At 33.4% G+C, this 19,276-nt stretch overlaps 1 protein-coding gene across 1 annotated transcript in view; it reads right to left on the minus strand.

Annotated features, from left to right (window-relative positions):
- SYCP1 (synaptonemal complex protein 1) overlaps positions 1 to 19,276 on the minus strand; it is a 101,691-nt gene that overhangs the window by 30,498 nt on the left and 51,917 nt on the right. The window contains exons 14-19 of the mRNA XM_027866735.1: positions 19,158 to 19,219; positions 15,989 to 16,093; positions 12,879 to 12,982; positions 4,562 to 4,679; positions 2,165 to 2,235; positions 870 to 951 (exon numbers count right to left, since the gene is read on the minus strand). Of these exons, the coding sequence (XP_027722536.1) occupies positions 870 to 951; positions 2,165 to 2,235; positions 4,562 to 4,679; positions 12,879 to 12,982; positions 15,989 to 16,093; positions 19,158 to 19,219 (542 nt within the window). The remainder of the gene's footprint in view (positions 1 to 869; positions 952 to 2,164; positions 2,236 to 4,561; positions 4,680 to 12,878; positions 12,983 to 15,988; positions 16,094 to 19,157; positions 19,220 to 19,276) is intronic.

The raw sequence follows: 19,276 nt of genomic DNA on the forward strand, positions 1-19,276 counted from the left end.
CTTGGAATAACTTTGCTTTGGGTCTTTGGCCTCATCTTTTAAAAACTGGTTTTGTTCTAAAATGCTTCTCTCTGATTTACAAGGCAATATTTTTCATAAACTTCCCCCTCCTTCTGCAGAAGACTTTACAAATGAGTTTCTAGTCTAAAACAAGGTTTCCACTGGTCACTACCTTTGGCAAGGTGACTGAGTATTTGCTGACTTAGGTGGTTTTTAGGTTATGGTTTAGACTGTATAACTGCAGAGGTACCTTCTAATTATGAAATTCTGTGATTCGATGATACAGAGAACTACATGCACACAGGAGCTAATACTATATGGATATATAAAAAAGAAAAAAGAAGGATCCTCAACAGGAGAGAGGGATTCAAAAAGATAAGAGATTTAAAACCTCCGCTGGAGAAGGTAAAAGAGAAGAGATAGAAATGACTGATCTCACTTGGACCTGAAGACAGATCTGCTGACCACCTCATCTATGCAATTCTAAAGGGGAAAAATAATCACCACAGCAGAGAAAGACATGTACGAATAACCTTTTGCTACGTCCAGGGGAAAAATGTGACCTTCTATAGGGGAAAGTTGCTTGATTCTCTTGGAAAGTACAGGAGACATTTACTAACTGTCAAAGGGTTCAGATTAAAGTCTTTTGTTAGGTTGAAAAAACCTGTCCTCTGTCTCATAACTTTTTAGTTTGAATGTTTGCAAGGGAGCTAGGAGTCCCTGAGACAAATCCTGATGTTCTTAGTGGAAACTCTGTCTGGAGGCATAAGCCACAGATATTATTACTGAAAAGAGCCCTCAGAGTGAGCCCGGTCTGTCATGTCACAGGCTAGGCATCAATTAACACAAGTACTACAAATATAACATACATTTTCTTCACTCTCGTTCAATTTACTTTCAACTTCTTCACTTTTTTGTTTTAACTGCTCTTTTACAGCATCCACTTCATTCCTATAGAAATGAAAAAGAAGGTAAAACTGCAATTAGAATTTTTTTTTTCATTTTACTATATTAATAGGTAGTTTGTTCTTGGTTTTGTTTGGTTTGGTTTTGCCTGAAAATCAGGCTTTACAGACAAGTTTACTCACATTTTAAATGAGATTACATTAATTTTTTCCTCTCCTAAACTTCACATTGAAAAGTTTTCTCTAGAAAAAAACATTTTTCCAGGAGAAAAAAATGGTACCTAGCTAAAGAGATAAGCATCGTTTTCTCTTGCTATTTTCATTTATAATCAATTATTATTTTAAAAACATGATTATAAGTTCGTGATTTCATAGGAATGAAATAGGACTAGTTACTAATGACTTTCAATAAAGTGCTGCTTCTTGAAAGTAAAGTTAATGCTATTGACAGAAAAATGTGCATTCAAAACTATTGTTTCAAAATAACGATGGGTTGTAGTGGGCCTCTATCCTTTCCCTTGCACTCCAACTCTTTCATTCAATCTTCTTTATGGCCAAAATAATTAATTAGCCACTGATTTTCCTTGCTTCAATAGGTTTTTTGTTTCTTATGGCCAATGGTTATTCACTGACAAGAATGCTAAATAGATGAGTTGTCCTTTATACAAAGGTGACTGGCAAATATGGGAATTAAACTTATTCTTTGCTTTTTCACTTAGAATAATTCAAATTATGTTTCCCAGTTCTTTCATGCATGTCTAAATAATGTTTGGCTAAGGGGCAGCTAGGTGGCGCAGTGTATAGAGCACCGGCCCTGAAGTCAGGAGGACCTGAGTTCAAATCTGGCCTCAGACCAAACACTTGACACTTACTAGCTGGGTGACCCTGGGCAAGTCTCTTAACCCCAACTGCCTAAAAAAAAAAAAAAAATCAAAAAAATAAATAAATAATGTTTGGCTAAATAATTAATTTGATACAAATATTTTTATGAACTAGAAATACCCACATTTTAAATTATACAGGACAGCACTATTGATGGCTATAAGGCTATATGGCCTCATATTGGCCAGTTACCTTTGTATAGGTGGAGAAAGAACTAACTCCAATAGAAGAATGATTTTTTTAAAGTGTTGAAGAGTATCTCATATAAAATTAATATGAACTAACTACAATATACAAAGAAAAAATATTAACATGTTAGATTAAAAGGTAATAATAATATAATAGGCCCAAAATATTTAGTCACTCATTTTCCTTGCCTCAATAGGTTTTTTGTTTCTTCTAGATTTTCAATTTGCTTCATCATTTTTTCTTCTTGCTTTTTGTTATCCTAAACAAATAAATAATTGATGTTATCCAAATTAATTATTTTACATATATTTTAAATACAAAAGTTTTTAAAACTAACATTAAAATGATTCTTATTTGGCACAAAGTGCACCAAATTCAAGGTCTATCAGCCTCCCTTCTTAACTTGTCTTTATTTCCTCCACAACCCTGCTAACTCCCTCTACTGAAATCCTACCCATCTGTTGAAATCTTGTCCAACCCTCAAGGCCCAGTTCAAATGCTAACCCACACCAATTTGCCTGGAAAGTAGAATAGTAAAGAAAATAACACAAGACTGGAAAGATTGGATGGTGCCAAACTTAAAAGAATCTTTAATACCCAGGAATGGAATCTAAACTTTTATCTTGTAGACCCATTAAAGATTTTGAGCAGAGGCATAGAATGACCCAATCTATATTTAAGAAAGATAATTGTTATAGTGGTATGAAGGATAGTTTGAAGGAGAAGGGAATTAGAAGCATGAAGACCCGTTTGGAGGCAATTACAGTAGTATCAGTGGTTGGTAATGAGTGTTTAAACTAGAATTGTTATAATAGAAATAGTGAGGTAAGTATGAATAAAAGAGATAATCCAGAAGTGAAATCAGCATGACTTCATAATTAAATATTAATTCAATAAGCATTTATCAAGTGCCTGCTATGTGCCAAACATTGTGCTAGGCACCAGGGATATAACTATATGGTCTACTCTGGAATATCAACAAAAGTCTCTGTCCTCAAGGAGCTTACTTTTTTTTGAGGAGAAGCAACATGTACACAGGTAAGTAAATACAAAATAATATTTAAAATTATTTCCGTGGGAGAGGGCACTAACAACTGGAGATAAACAGGATAGGCAGGTCTCATGTAGGAGGTGGCACTTGAACTAAGACATGAAGAAAGCTGGAAATTTTACAAGATAGAAGTGAGGAGAGAAAGCATTGCACACATGATGGGTAGCTCATGCAATGGCACAGAAATGGGAGATAGAATGTCACACTGCAAACATCAAATAGGCCAGTATGTCTAGACCTTACAGTATATGAAGGAAAGTAATATAAAAAAGTATATATATAAAAGTATAAAAACAAAGGCTACAGCCAGATTGTGAAGGCCTTTAAATGCCCTTCAAATACATTCTTGTGGCAGCAATATCAAAGGTAAACATGAGGGAAGAGTCAAAGATAACCATAAGGTTGTGAACAGGAGAAACAAGAATGAGTACTGGTGCCACAGAAAGATGTAGTGAAGTTAGAGGAAGGAAAAGTTTTAAGGGAAAAGAAAGTCAGCTTGGTTTTGGACGTATTGATTTCTGAAATGCTTTAGAGAGATCCTGTAGGCATTTGAAAATGTGAATCTGGCATATAAAAGAAAGGTCAGCACCAGAGTTATAGATGTAGGAGTATTTGTACAGAAGTAGAAGTTGAAAACATGGGATTGAATGATATTGTCAAAGGAAAAAAGAGGACTAAGAACATACCCTTGAGGAACACACACATCAATGAGTAGGAATAGGTTGAAGGGCCAGTGATAAAGAAAAATAAACAGACAAGAGTATAAGGAGAGAGTTCATGATCAAAATTAGACTTATACTTTACACTCCTCCGTGTACTATGTGATCCAGTGACATGTCTCCTTCTTATTCTATCTCCCAACTTCCTGCATTTTCACTGACTGTCCCCCAGACTTGGAATACTCTCCTGTCTCATCTCTGCCTCCTAGCTTGCCTGGCTTCCTTCAAGTTCAACTAAAATCTGACCTTCCACAGGAAACCTTTCCTGATAGCTCTTAAATTTAATAGTGTTTTCTCTTTGCTGATTATTTTGAATTTACCCTATATATCACTTATTTGTACATAGTTGTTTGCATGGTATCTTTCTCATTATACTCTGGGTTCCTTGAGAAAAGGGATTGTCTTTTACATTTTTTGTATCCCTAGTGTACCTGTCACATAGTAGGTGACTGACTTTTAATGGAGCAAGTACTGAACTTGGGCTCAGCAAGTACTGGGCTTAATCCCTGCCTCTAACACTTATTAGCTGTGTGATTCTCAGCACCTTAGGAAACTCTCTAAGACTTTTTATTAAGTTATAGATGGGTTTAGATCTGTTTCAGGGTTTCTCATGCTAATGAAAACATAGATTCTTGATGTATTGATGTAAAATTGGATTTATGGTTTATCTGTAGATTTCACCAAAATTTTTTACCCATTATCACTGCCAATCCAAAAAGAATAAAAGACTTTCAGAGTTAGGAGAGATCTTAGAGATAATCTACTAAAACTCCATCTTTCAGACGAGAAAAAGTTACTTGTATTTATCAACTTACATTAATATCTTTTTGCAGTTTCTTGGATTCTAAGGCTGTAATCATTCTTTCTTGTGCCATCTGTTTGTTTTCCAGTGACAGCTTGTTGAAATTTGCAGTTAATTCACTATTTTTTAGCCTATTAAAACATAAAATGAAGTAAATGTATTATGTACTTTTATTTTCCCACAATTTCCTTCTTCACTCAATTTTAAAAAGTAAATAAAAACAAGCTTTCTCTCCTCAGCAATTTTTCACTCAGTAGCTTATTTTACATTTCTTTCTCAATTACGTGTATTGTTAATTTTTTTCAAAAATTTGACTTATAAATTCTCTCCTTCCCTCCTTCCCCTTACTCTTCAACAAAGCAATTGATTTGATATATAGAATATACATGGGCACTCATGCAAAACATTTCCATAATAGCCATGCTGCAAGAGAAAACAAACACCAAAAAATAAGAATAATAAAGAAAGTTTAAAAGTTATGTTTCAATCTGCATTCAGGCTCCATCAGTTCTTTCCCTAGAGGTGGAAGGCATTTTTCACCATAAGTCTTTCAGAATTGTCTTGGATTGTTAAGAATAGCTAAGTCATTCATAGTTGATCATCATACAGTATTGCTGTTACTGTGTACAATGTTCTCATGGTTCTGCTTATTTCACTTTGTATCAGTTCATATAAGTTTTCTCAGGTTTTTCTGAAAGCATCGTTCTTCAGTAAAGCATCATTTCTTACAGTACAATAGTATTCTATCACAATCATATACCACAATTTGTTCAGCCATTCCCCAATTGATGGGCATCTCCTCAATTTCTAATTCTTTGCCATTACAAAAAGAGCTGCTATAATTATTTTTGTATATACAGGTCCTTTTCCTTTTTCTTTGATCTTTGTGGTACAGACTTAGTAGGGCATTGCTGGGTCAAAGTGTATGCATAGTTTTATATCCCTTTGGGCATAGTTCTAAATTGTTCTCCAGAATGGCTGGATCATTTCACAACTCTACCAACAGTACATTAGTGTCCATATTTTCCCATATGCCCTCCAACATTTGTCATTTTCCTTTTCTGAAATATAGCCAATTTGTGAGGTGGTACCTCAGAGTTGTTTTAATTTTCATTTCTCTAATCAATAGTGATTTAGAGCATTTTTTTCATATGAGCATAGCTAGTTTTCATTTCCTCTTCTGAAAACTGCCTGTTCATATCCTTTGACTACTTATCAATTGGGAAATGACTCTTATTCTTATAAATTTGACTCAGTTCTCTATATATTTGAGAAGTCTTTATCATAGAAACACTGAAAAAAAATTCCCCCAGTTTCCTGCTTTTTCTTCTAATTTTGGCTGCATTGATTTTGTTTGTGCAAAAACTTTTTTCATTTCATAAAACCAAAATTATCCATTTTACATGCTGTAATACTCCTGTCTCTTATTTAGTCATAAATTCTTCCCTTATCCAGAAATCTGAGAGGTAAAATATTACATGTTCCCATAATTTGCTTATGATATTACTTTTTATATCTAAAAAAACATCGCAATTTTGACCTTATCTTGATATATAGTGTTAGATGTTGGTCTATGCCTAGTTTCTGCCAAACTGATTTCTAATTTTCCCAGCAATTTTTGTCAAATAGTGATTTGTTGTCTCAAAATCTTGAATCATTGGGTTTATCAAACACTAAATTACTATGGTCATTTATTACATGTATTGTGTACCTAATATATTCCACTGATCCACCACTCTATTTTTTAGCTATTATCAGATTGTTTTGATGATTACAGTTCTATTATACAGTTTGAGATCTGGTACTGCTGGGCACCTTCCTTCATATTTTTTTCATTGATTCTCTTGATATTTTTGACTTTTTGTTCTTCCAGATGGATTTTGTTACTATTTTTTCTAGCTCTTAAAAATAATTTTTTTGGTATTTTGATTGGTATGGCACTGAATAAGTAAATTAATTTAGGCAGAATTGTTATTTTCATCATATTGGCTCAGCCTACCCACGAGCAATTAATATTTCTCCATTTGTTTAGATCTGACTTTATTTGTGTAAAAAGTGTTTTGTAATTATGTTTACATAGTTTCTGGGTTTGTCTTAGCAGGTAGACTCCCGAGTATTTAATATTGTCTACAGTTATTTTAAATGGATTTTTTTCTTCTATCTCTTCCTGCTAGACTTTGTTGATAATATATAGAAATGCTAATAAATTATATAAGTTTATCCAAGTATCCTGGCCCAAGCATTTGTGGAAGTCCAGAGCTTTTAAGAGAAGCTGTGAAAAGAGAATTGGACTTAAAGATAAAAGTAAAGAAAGAGAGAGAGAGAGAGAGAGAGAGAGAGAGAGAGAGAGAGAGAGAGAAAGAGAGAGAGAGAGAAAGCATTAGAGCTGTGGGAATGAGTAGGGATGGAGAAGAATCCAGGCAGATCCTCACGACCCCAGAGCTAAGGGAAGCTACTTCTCTTGATTCCATCTTTATTTCTTGAGAAATTATCAAATATCAATGCTATCTGATAGTGTGTTGAGGGGACATCAAGGACCTAATTGAATCCATCTCAGTTTTGCTATGCTTTCATAAGTTTTCCACAAGAAGTTTCAATCTCCTTTCTTTGGGAAAATGTAGGAGATTACACTCATGTATATGGGGTCAAAGAATGACTTTATTACTTTCTTGTTTTAATTTCTTTTGTGTCTTAGATTATTTTCTTATTAGATATATGTATCTTTTTATGGTCTGGCAAAACAGAATATACTAGATTGAAGAATAGACTATGAGGTACATAACTGATTATCCCCAAATAGCCACATTGAGCCTAAGGTACAGAGTTTTCAGGGTTGCATAAAACTTGTACTAAATGTAAACTGTTCTTTCTAGATGATTAATGATAAAAGAGATGAGACAGATAAGATGATAATCTGGGGAGTTTGTAGGGTCAAGGAAAGGAGTTTCTTTTCTTTTGGATAGGGAGACCTAAGCATATGTCTAAGGTCAAAGAGCAGGAGCCAGTAGAGGGAAAAATTTAGGATATGTGAGAGAGGATGACTAATAGAGCAAGGAGAAAGAAGGGGCAGGGTGGTGTGGGAGCATGGGCACAGTTGGAGTGGTTATCCCTGGCAAGATAGAAGTGCTTCATAGTGTAGCAGATAGAGTGTTAGAATTAGAATCAAGTAGATAAAGTTACTGTGTGATGATGGGCAAGTTACTTAATATCTCTGAGCCTCAGTTTCTTTTTCTGTAATTGGGAATAATAATACCTGTAGTACCTAATCACAGAGTTATTGTGAAGCTCAAATAATATAATGTATGTAAATCATTCTGAAAAATCTTAGTGTTAGATATTTATGATCATTGAATATGAGGACATAAAGAAGTTTAGAAAGGTGTAGGAAAAGCATTGAAGGACCTTGTATCTTTGGATGGAATCTACTTTTTCTATCAAATAGTAGGCAAGGTTATCTACTAAAAATAAGGGGCAGTAGATAGAGTTAGTGGCTTGAGGATAGTGAAAAAATTTGAAGCACTTTTAATTAAAAGTAATTCATAACTCTACTATTGCTCTTTTCAAGCCTTTATAAGTTCAGGACTGTTAAAATAGTCTTATTCCCAATAAGACTGGGAGTGAATCAAGGATGCCCATTATCACCACTATTCAATATTGTTCTAGAAATGCTAGCTATAACAAAGAAAAGACAAGAAAAAGAAATTGAAGAATTGGAGTGGGCAATGAGAAAATAAAACTATCACTCTTTGCAGATGATATGATGGTATACTTAGAGGATCCTAGAAAATGAACTAAAAAACTAGTTGAAATATTTAACAACTTCCAGGATATAAAATAAACTTACATAATTTACTTATCCAAGTATCCAAGAACAAGAGTCCCAGATTAAAAAAAATTTTTTCCAGTGTATCCTTGCAAATGCAAAAGGACCACAGACTATTCGAGTTGAATCTCTACAACGCAGCACTCATTCTAGGGCTGTTTCTCTAAGTTTTACTTGCACTGGTGGGCCAGGTCACCACATGCAGATATCTGTTGTCCTTCAGTGTTCTAGGGATATGCTATAGGGGGTAGAGTTTCTAGTACTAATACGTATGAGACTTCATGAGTATGACTAACATTAATAGTCATTCAATAGGCATTTATTAAGTACTTACTATGGATGTGGCAAGCACTGGGAATAAAAAAACCCCAAAGAGAAACAGTTTCTGCCCTCAAGAATCATATATTCTTGGGGCAGCTAGGTGGCGCAATGGATAGAGCACCAGTCCTGAAGTCAGGAGGACCTGAGTTCAAATCCAGCCTCAGACCAAACACTTGACACTTACTAGCTGTGTGACCCTGGGCAAGTCACTTAACCCAAATTGCCTAAAAAAAATAAAAAATAAATAAAATAAGAATCACATATTCTAATTGGGGAAAGTCAGTACCTTCAATTATCTTTTGGAAAGGGTATTTACTGAAAAATTATAGCATGAACAGAAGTTTTTTAAAAATTATTTCCCCCAAAAAAGAGACACATTTTCCCCTGCATATATAGGGTTAGAGTGGGCTCAGATTTAGAAAGCAACCATAATGAAGCACATATGGAGAAAACATATGGCCAAACGATAAACTCACAACTCCTGGTTACTGGAAGTCCTTTTTTTCCCTTTGTGGAGTCCTCAAGAAGTTCTGCTTAGTTATAATGCTCTGCTGGACTTCAAGGATTGGTGCCTTTCTAAAGTCCATAACCAGGATAGTTCTTTCTGCCACTAGGGCTTTACTCCCTGAAGCAATTACTTGAGTTCTTGAGTGACTGTCTTTCCATATCTGACAACAGGCACTTCTTCTGTTATCAGTCATGTTTATGGCTCTATTGGGGTTATCTCCACTAGTAACTCTTGGGATCTCTTATGTCTCTGATGAATCTCCCAAGCTCACTGTCATTCTTTCCTCCTCCCCAAACAATTTCCTCTCAAGGTCTTGACTAGAGTTCCTTCCCTACAATACTGGCATGCCACTGGAATATCTGCAATTCCTAACTGGCTTGCTGTTTTATACATAGGCTAGAGGTATGTATTAGATTCTTTTAGTCAATCAAAAATATTTCTTGTGTGACTTTATCCAATGATCAAAGCACTTTATTCCTCTAAAACTGATAAGAACTTGTTTGCAATCTAATTTAGACTTCATTTTTTTTTTCAATTGAGTTGCCTGGGCTTTCCATTACTAAATTAATTAGGCTGGGAGTGTAGAGCCCCACTCTTAAACTATTCTAATCTTGCATTCAAGGTCTTGTAGTTCCATACTATCTGCTCAACTTTTTATTTCACACTGTTCCCTTTTTTAAAATTTTTTTAAATTTATGTAATAAAACAAGTATTTCCATAACATAGTATAATAAAAAGATGTATGTACTTGCTATTTCTTTTAAATATTTAATAAAGTTGTCATGTAAATTTCTTTTTTTTCCTTTTTTTCTTCCCTCTCCTTCCCCCACCCTAGAGATGGTAACTATTAGACACAAAGAGGTGTATACATATATGTATATATGTGTGTGTATGTATATGTATATATATGTATATGTATAAATGTGTATGTAAAATTATTCTATAAATACTTCTATTCATCAGTTCTTTCTCTGGATGCAAATAGTGTCTTTCTTCATACGTCCTTTATAATTCATTTTGAGTATAATAGTCAAAATGAATTATTCACTCAAAGTCAGTCTTAAAACAATATTGTTGTTACTGTATACAATGTTCTCTTGGCTCTGCTCATTTCACTCTTAATTATTTTGCGAAAGTCTTTCCATGTTTTTATAAGATGATTGAGTTCATTATTTTTTATATTGCAGTAGCATTCCATCACAATCATATACCACAAATTGTTCAGCCATTCCCCAATTGACAGGCATCCCTGCAATTTCTAGTTCTTTGCCATCACAAAGAGAGATGTTACAATCATTTTAGAACATATAGGTTCTTTTTTTCCCCTAATCATCTTTGGAAATAGACCTAATAGTGGTATTTCTGGGTCCAAGGGTATAGACAGTTTAATAACTCTTTGCACATAATTCCATATTGCTCTCCAAAAGATTGAATCAGTTCACAATTCCACCAACAATGAATTAGTGTCCCACCTATTCCACATCCCCTCCAACATTTATTGTTTTCCCCTTAAATCATTTTAACCAATCTGGTAAGTGTAAAAAGATATCTCAAGGTTGTTTTAATTGACATTTTTCTAATCAATAATGATTTAGAGAATTTTTTCATATGACTATAAATTGTTTGAATTCCTCATTGGAAAACTGCCTGTTCATATCCTTTGACCATTTATCAGTTGGGAAATGACTTATATTCTTATAGATTTGACAAAGTTCTTCATATATTTGAGACATGGTACTTTTACCTGAGAAACTGTCTATAAAATTTTTTTCACAATTTTCTGCTTTCCTTCTGATCTTAGTTATATTTGTTTTATTTGTACAAAAACTTTTTTAATGTAATGTAATACATATTATCCATTTTACACTTACCTTTGCTCTCTGTTTATTCATAAATTGCTCACCTATCCTTAAGTTTAACAAATAACATGTTCCATATTCTTCTAATTTTCTTGTAATATCTCTATATCTAAGTCATGTATCCATTTTGACCTTATGTTGATAAATGGTATAAGGTATTAATCTATACCCAATTTTTGCCATACTGCTTTCCAGTTTTCCCAACAATTTTTTTTACCAAATAATAAATTCTCATCCCAAAATCTTGTCTTTACACTTGTCAAATACAGGTTCATCCCATTCACATTCAAAGTTATAATTATTACTTACAAATTTCCCTCCATCTTATTTTACTCACTATTTTCCTTCTCAGCCTCTTTTTTACCCTATCTTCTCTCCTTACCCTCCTATTCCTTATTTTACACAGCCCTCTAAGAGTCCCTCTCTTATCTTCTTCCCACACCCCATTAATCTTAATCTATATACTCTTCTAAAAGTCCCTCCCCTACCCTGTCCCCCAGTTTTCTCACCTCTCTACAACTTCAGAAGACTTCTACACCTCCCTGGATGTACACACTCTCTTCAACCCAGATGAGAGTAAGATTCCAACATTACCAGCCCTGTACCTATACCTGCGTCCTCTGTATTAGTTCTTCCTTTCATACTCCATTTTTATGAGATAATTGCTCCTTTGTACCTTTTCCTACCTAATTTTTTAATCACCCTATCATAACAATTCACTCCCAATCTTTCTTTCAAACTATCAAACACTATTCCCTTTCAAACATTTTCTATTATAAGCAAACTGGATTACTCACCATTCCCCCTTTTCATCCTGTTCTTTTCTACTTCTTTGCCTTTGCTCATACTATCCCCCATAGAATGTATTCTCTCCCCCTTTTCAGCTCCAACAATCATCTGCTAAAATTCTTCCCTTCCTTTAAGTCAAATGCCACCTTCTCCATGAAGCTCTCCCTCATTCCTCGGGCAGGAAGCGATATCTTCTCCCTCAGATTGTACATTTACACGGACCTCTCCTTTGCTATTATTTTCTAATTTATATTATAGATATTTGTGTGCATAGGGTGTAAACTTTATAGAACTAGGTTAGATTTCTTCTTTGTATTCCTAGCACTTAGCACAGTGTCCTACATGTATTAGGTGCTTAATACCTGGCTTTTTTCTAAATGGAATTGAATTAAATTGAATTGAAAACCTTTTTGTTGAAAAGTAAATAAAAAAATTATTAATTGCAATTGACATCTCTTAAGTTACTCTTATATCGAGATTGTGAAGCTCCACCTAAAAAGTCTATTAGTGTTAGGAGAAGCAGTTGCTTTATATGTGGTAGGTTAGATGTGAATTTAAAGGCACCTATCTCCTATACTTGTAGGAAGTATCCTTAAAGAATACTGCCCTTATAACAAAAGGCAACAGTTGAGGGTGACTGGGTTATTCTATTATTTAATTAACAAGAAAAATATATATAGCTCAGTATTCATCTAATTATATATTCATGTAAGTTTAACAGGATTACAGTTTATGAGAAATATCTGAGAATAATGGAAATATGACCTTGGAGTCAGGAAGACCTCCATTCAAGGCATCCTCTGACCCATTTTGGCTAAGTGACCCTAGGCAATTATCTAAGATAAGTTGCAAGTGCCTCAGACAATTATCTAAGATGATAAGTTGCAAAGCAGGTGCTCATTTGCGTTCATATAGTTTCTTCACCCCAAATTCCTAATGAACAAAAGCACAAGTCCAATCCCTCTAAAATGGTTTAAAACAAAACTTTGGGAGAAAATACACGTGGTTCACAAATAAATGAAAAACATACCTCTCCTGTTCAAGCTCAATTTTAAATTTGGCAATCTGCTGTGAGTAATTTTGTTCATTTGCAGCAGCTTCGTTAAATTTTGCTTCCAAATCATGTACTTCTTTCTGAAAAAGAAAAAGTATACAAGTACATAGGATGTGGTTTAAAATTTTTTCATTATTAAAAAAATTGAACCCAAAAGTAACAATACTATCTCATCTGAGTAATACTAATACTACTTCAGTTCTTCAAAGATCTATGATATCATCAGAGTATGTATTTTCCTCCTCTGATGCACATCACAACCCCTCTATGCCTCAGTAGATAGTCATTATGAGTTGTGACAAAAAAATTATATCAGCTTCTAACCAGTCTGATAATGGGCTTCTCTAAAAACTATTTGGGCTGTATTTGAGAAAGTCCCCATGATAGCCATGCTCACTTCTCTCCTGACTCTTGGACTTTTACTCCTCCTTTTCCTAAACCCTCACCCCAGATTTTCAGCTTCCTTTGTGTGCTATCTTTCCCTCTAAATTCCTTGAGGGTAAGGACTGTCTTTCTCTGTATTTACTTTTGTATAACCAGCACTCAGCACAGTGCCTGGCATAATAAGAATTTAATAAATACTTTATCTGTTCATTTAGGCTGGTCTTCAGACCACCCACATACAATTTATCATCAGGCTATGCTCAGACACCTTCCAGCTTTGTACCATCTCCTAGAGTTTGTGCTATTCTAGCACAATCTACAAAAACACTGGTTTATCTCCATCCCATGAGATAGTATCAGAATAGGTTGTAGATATTATAGAGTTGTCATGTGAGATTTTATAACTACTTTAAAATTCATGTAGATAAAACATTGGAATTTTTAAATAACAAGCTTTAAAGAATTTATTTGTATAATGGTACTTTCACTGAACTGAGAAGTTTTCAGAGTGCTCCACCAGTACAAATAACAATCTCATTCATGCTTCTCATCCTATTCCAAACTCTTGCCACACATTTTCCATATAAGATCCTTTAAACATACTGGTGACTTTTCTCTCTTTTAAAAAAATATGTCAGAGGTACTAATAGAATATTCACACTATTCAGCACTTTCTTTTATATAATTGGATCACTTCCTTTTCCAGACATATATTTCCTAAATAAAGTTTTTATATCACTTCTTGCATACAAACCATCCTTATTAATGTGCTAAAAATCTACTCATACCTACCATGAGTCTTTCCATCTTTGTGAGTAACTTATAATCTAGATTCATCAAAAATTAAAGTGTCCCAGGAGTCACGGTCATATAGCATCACCCAAAGAATATCAGTATTAAATGAAAATGAATAGTTTGGAAATATTAGACAGTGCTTTCAATGCCTCAAATTCAATCTAGTCTTATTTCTTTTTGCTCTTCAATTCTGAGCTTGTTTCATTGTTCATGAGTAGCCTGTTTAAGACATGTAATATCGATGGACTAACTCAATCAAATGGTTATCCAGCTCTATGTTATACTCTTAAGTAATAAGCACTTTTCAACTAGTTCAATTATCCTATATAGATTAAGAGGCTAATGTCTTTTGTATTCCTATAGATTTCACTGAGGAAGTTTTGTAGTATTCCAGGACTAACTACAGCAAGAAGAATTTCATCTGAGGATGGAAACATTTGAAGAATTTCACCATCAAAATGGAATCCTGTTTTGGGGGGGGGGGTTAGTTTTTTTGTTTTTGTTTTTGTTTTTTTTTGGCAGGGGGACTCTGCACAGAAAATTTTCCCTTATACTGGAGAAGGCCTCAGTTAAATATATTAAGTCTTTCTCTTTGATACCTGGCTTGATACCAATACTTAGCAGATTGTTGTATAAAATCACTTCCAAAATCATGTTATAATGCCTTGTATATTTTAATGTATACATGAGATGCAACTTACATGAAGAGAAATTTCAAGATGTTATTTTGTTCTATATAGTCAACTTTTTTTAAAGAGCAATAAAAAAGACACAATGAAATTTTATATTCTCTATGTCTTTAGTCAGTTATGTGACCATAAATATATAGAAAATAATCTGCAAAGGGCCTTCCTATTTACTGCTAATATTTTCATCAATGTTATTCTCAATGTATAGAAAATTTTCATAAAGATTTTCATGGAGAAGAAGTAGGTACATGGGTCAGTTATTACTGATGTCTTCTCATCACTTTTTTTAAAAGTAAAAATACTACCTATAATCTTTCCTGTTCCTTTAGAATTTTCTCCTTTTTGCTATCCCTAAGTACTTTTAAATTTGTATTGTCTCTAGTATAGATTTGTTCTATATATATTTAGTCAGGAACAGTCCCCTCATCCTAATTTCACCTTTTTAAATAGCATTGTCACTTCTGTACAAAGCATATCAAGTATTGAGGTATAAATGTCCAAATGTGGGGGTTCCATTAGCATTACCCATCCCATCCTCAACAGATCACTACAAAAATATGTTTCATTGTGCTTTTGAATTCATCCTCTTTCCATTTTCACCTACAAATGTTCCTGTGAGACTACCTGAGTCTCATGACAACACAATTGACTAAATGATGTAGAACACAAAGATTTAATTATACTTATTTTTTGATATAGTAATCAAATAAAAATTGATTTTGTATAGTAAAACATAACTTTAAAGGTTCTCCTCCAACGAAATGTCTTTCATGCATATATTAAAATCATGCAAGATTTCCTGAAGTGTAAAAATGGAGAAAACTTAATTCAGCAACCCTTTGATTGTTAATACCAAGTTAATATCTCTCTCCAACATAGGCCCAACTCTTTAACATCAGTATTCTTTCAGTGATACTATATGGCTATGAATCATAGGATACCACAGTCTCTAAAGACTTAAAGTGATATGTCACCCAAATGACAACAAAAAGGAACATTGAGAGTATGAGCAGGCTATATCATATTACTAATTAGAATTACCTAGGAAAAGTGATATAAAGGATGTCATTAGAGACTGTGTAACTACAAAAGCAGGTAAAGTAGTTACATAGCAAAAAGGATAACTAATAGACAATTTAAAATGTCTATAAACATTAATGTAACTATAAGATATATCCTCACTAACAAAAATATCTGAAACAAAATAATTACACATACCTCTCTGACTTGAAGAGTCCCATTTAGCTCTATTTCTGTTGCCTTCAGTTTTTCAGTAATCATCTCTAAATGTTTATTTTCATTTAAAAGTCTTTGATTTACCTCCTAATTAAGAATATAAAGGAATCATGAATTCCAAAGTACAACTATTCACAATCATGAAATCTACAAACAAAAGCTGTGAACAGAACCATAATTTCAATAAAGATTTTTTCCTTTGGCTGGAACTACAAAATGCATACAAAACACATCTTTAGTCAATAAATAAATATGAAGGAACTGCAGTATAATTAAAAGGCCACTAGAGAGGGAGTCAAGAGAACCTAGGTACTAAGTACAGCTATGTCATTAACTAGCTCTATGGACATAAGCAAAAGACTAAATCCTTTTCAGAACTCAATTTTCTTACATGTAAAATGAATGGTTGGACAAAATTATTTTTTAAAATTCCTTCTAAATCTAAAATTTTATGATTCCTTTAAGAGATTATTTCTAAGCTCCTTTATAGTCTTACAGACCTGATTCTATGAAAAATTGTCAATTGTTTTGGCAAGTAAAATGAAAATTTGTTTGTAAATATTACAGTTTCATGTGCTACAAGGTCATACATGGAAGGGGAAATCACCTAATACAGGAAATCTCATTTTAAAAAGACCACTATAATTTCTGATTCTATATAATAAAAGATTCATGTTCATGATTACAATAGATATATTTTGATGAATCAAGTTCAGAAAAAATTATTTATAACTGATACCTTTACTAACTCTTGTCCACATAGAAATCAACCTCTATAATAAAATGTTACTTTGGTATTTACTATATACATATATATATACGTACATACATATATATAATGACATATAAGCTATCCTTAAAATTTAACAGGTTTCACAAAAGGGTGTGTTGTGGTTTTCAGTGAGGGCACTGGTAAATAGGAGACTAAAGATCTGATAGTTCTAAGTGAAGATAAAAACCAAATTAAAAATGGGAGGTCCTGGTCCAGATTTTTCTATCAGGCATATTAAAAAATCAATTATCTGAACCTGCAAATACTATCACCTTCTACATAGCATAAAAATTAAAACCACAACCAAATAAGTATATCTTTAAAAGTTTATTAAAATGGAATTGTACATGCAAACTAACCCTATACGCAAAATATAATGACTTTCTTTAGTAAATACTCATGAACTAAAAGAATGAACACAACCTTCAAAGAAGTCTTCTTTATAACCATAAAATGTCACATTCAAATTAATATAAGATCATAGTTTTAGAACTGGAAGAGGCTTTAGAGGGCATCTATTCCCATTCCTTCATGTTATAGATGAAGAAATAGAGGCCAAATAATATTAGATGACTTGCCCAATGCAAGATTTAAATTTAAATTTAGATATTCTGATTCCATAGCCAGTATTTTTTCCATTGTACCATAGTAAAATTGTTGATATGACAAACATGACAATAAGATGGGGCAATGTATAATTTCGTTCTTTTAGGTAAACGAGAAAGAGAAATCATGAGGAACTTATTAAGGTTGGATTGTTTACATTTCTACCTGGAAAGATGATATTTGTAAATCATGAGACCTTTGTCAGTATTAGGGTAGTTGGGGGGAAAAATTCTATGTAGATAGATAGATAGATAGATAAATAGATAGATAGACAGACAGATAGATGGAACAGGGTAAGTTCAAGATGAAGGGGTGATATCTGGAGAATAAAATTAAGGGGTGAGAGAGTATTATACTGAGAGAAGGGCAAAGGGAGAAGTAGAATAGAATAAATTATCTCACATAAAAGAGACCAAAAAAAAGGCTTTTACAGTGGAGGAGATGTACGGGAAGGTGAGAGGAAATGAGTGAATCTTACTCTCATCAGATTTGGCTTAAGGAGGGAATACCATACACACTCAATTGGGTATGGAAATCTATCTTACCCTATAGGAAAATAGGGGGTAAGGGGATAAGAGAGCAGGGGGATGATAAAGGGGAGGACAGGTTGGGGGAGGGGGTAATCAGAAGCAAACACTTCTGAGGAGGGACAGGGTCAAAAGATGACAGAACAGAATAAAAGGGGGCGGGACAGGATGAAGGGAAATAGTTAGTTTTCCACAACATGACTACTATGGAAGTGTTTTGCATGACTACACATGTATAAAATGTATCTAGCTGCTTGCCTTCTCAATGAAGGTGGGTAAGGAAGGAGGAAGGGAGAAAATTTGAAACTCAAAGTTTTAAAAACAAATGTTAAAAACTGTTTTCACATGCAACTGGGAAATAAGATATACAAGCAATGGAGTATAGAAATCTACCCTGCCCTACAGGAAAATAGAAGGGGAAGAGGACAAGAGAAGTGGGGAGGGAGATAGAAGGGAAGGCAGATTAGAGGAAGGGGCGTTCAGAATGCATGCCGTCTTGGGGTGGAGGGACAAGATGGGGAGAAAATTTGGAACTCAAAATCTTGTGGAAGTGAATGTTGAAAACTAAAAATATATAAATAAATTAGAAAAAAATAATAATTTCCTTCTTTTAAGATGGACCCAGAATTCTCAACAAATTGTGGTACATAAATATAATGAAATATTATATCCACTAAGAATTGATGAATTAAAATAACACAGGCAAACACAAGAAGACTTATTATATAAAATGATACAAAGTTAAAGAAATAAAAGCAGGAAGATAATATACACAATTATTACAATGCAAATGGAAAGAACAACAACAACAACAAAGACTCCAGACCTGAACATTGTATAATTATAATCATCAAGCTTGGTCCTGAAGAAAAGCAGAGAAAATGTATCCTCCTTTCTTTGCATAAAGAGGAAATATGGGTGTGGAACATTAAATACACTGTCAGACTTGGCTTATGTATTCACTAGTTTTCCTGAAATGTTTTTTTCCCTTTCTCTTTTTTATTCATTGCTATAAAATATAGTTACAGGGAAGACAGACAGAAGGGATACCTTTGAAAAAGCAAAGTTATACTTTAATGAAAAGTATGTTTTTGGAAAGGTGGGACCTAAAATTGTTAAATTTTATTTTGTTTTTTAAAATTTGTTTGTTAAAATTCTAGAAGTCATAATAACATGCTGGACAAAAGCAACCTACTAATGGTTGCCATCATCTAAATTACTTAGAGGGACAATCATATATATTTACCAAGGTTCTTTTTAATTCTTCAAGTTGTATTTCTTTGTCCTTTTCACATAGTTTCATGTCTTCTAAAATAAAAAAACATAAATATATTAAAAGAACTAATTGTGTTACTGAGATTAAAA

This window comes from Vombatus ursinus, unplaced genomic scaffold (assembly GCF_900497805.2).
Source record: "Vombatus ursinus unplaced genomic scaffold, bare-nosed wombat genome assembly UNPS02014782.1, whole genome shotgun sequence".
Lineage (NCBI taxonomy): Eukaryota > Metazoa > Chordata > Mammalia > Diprotodontia > Vombatidae > Vombatus > Vombatus ursinus.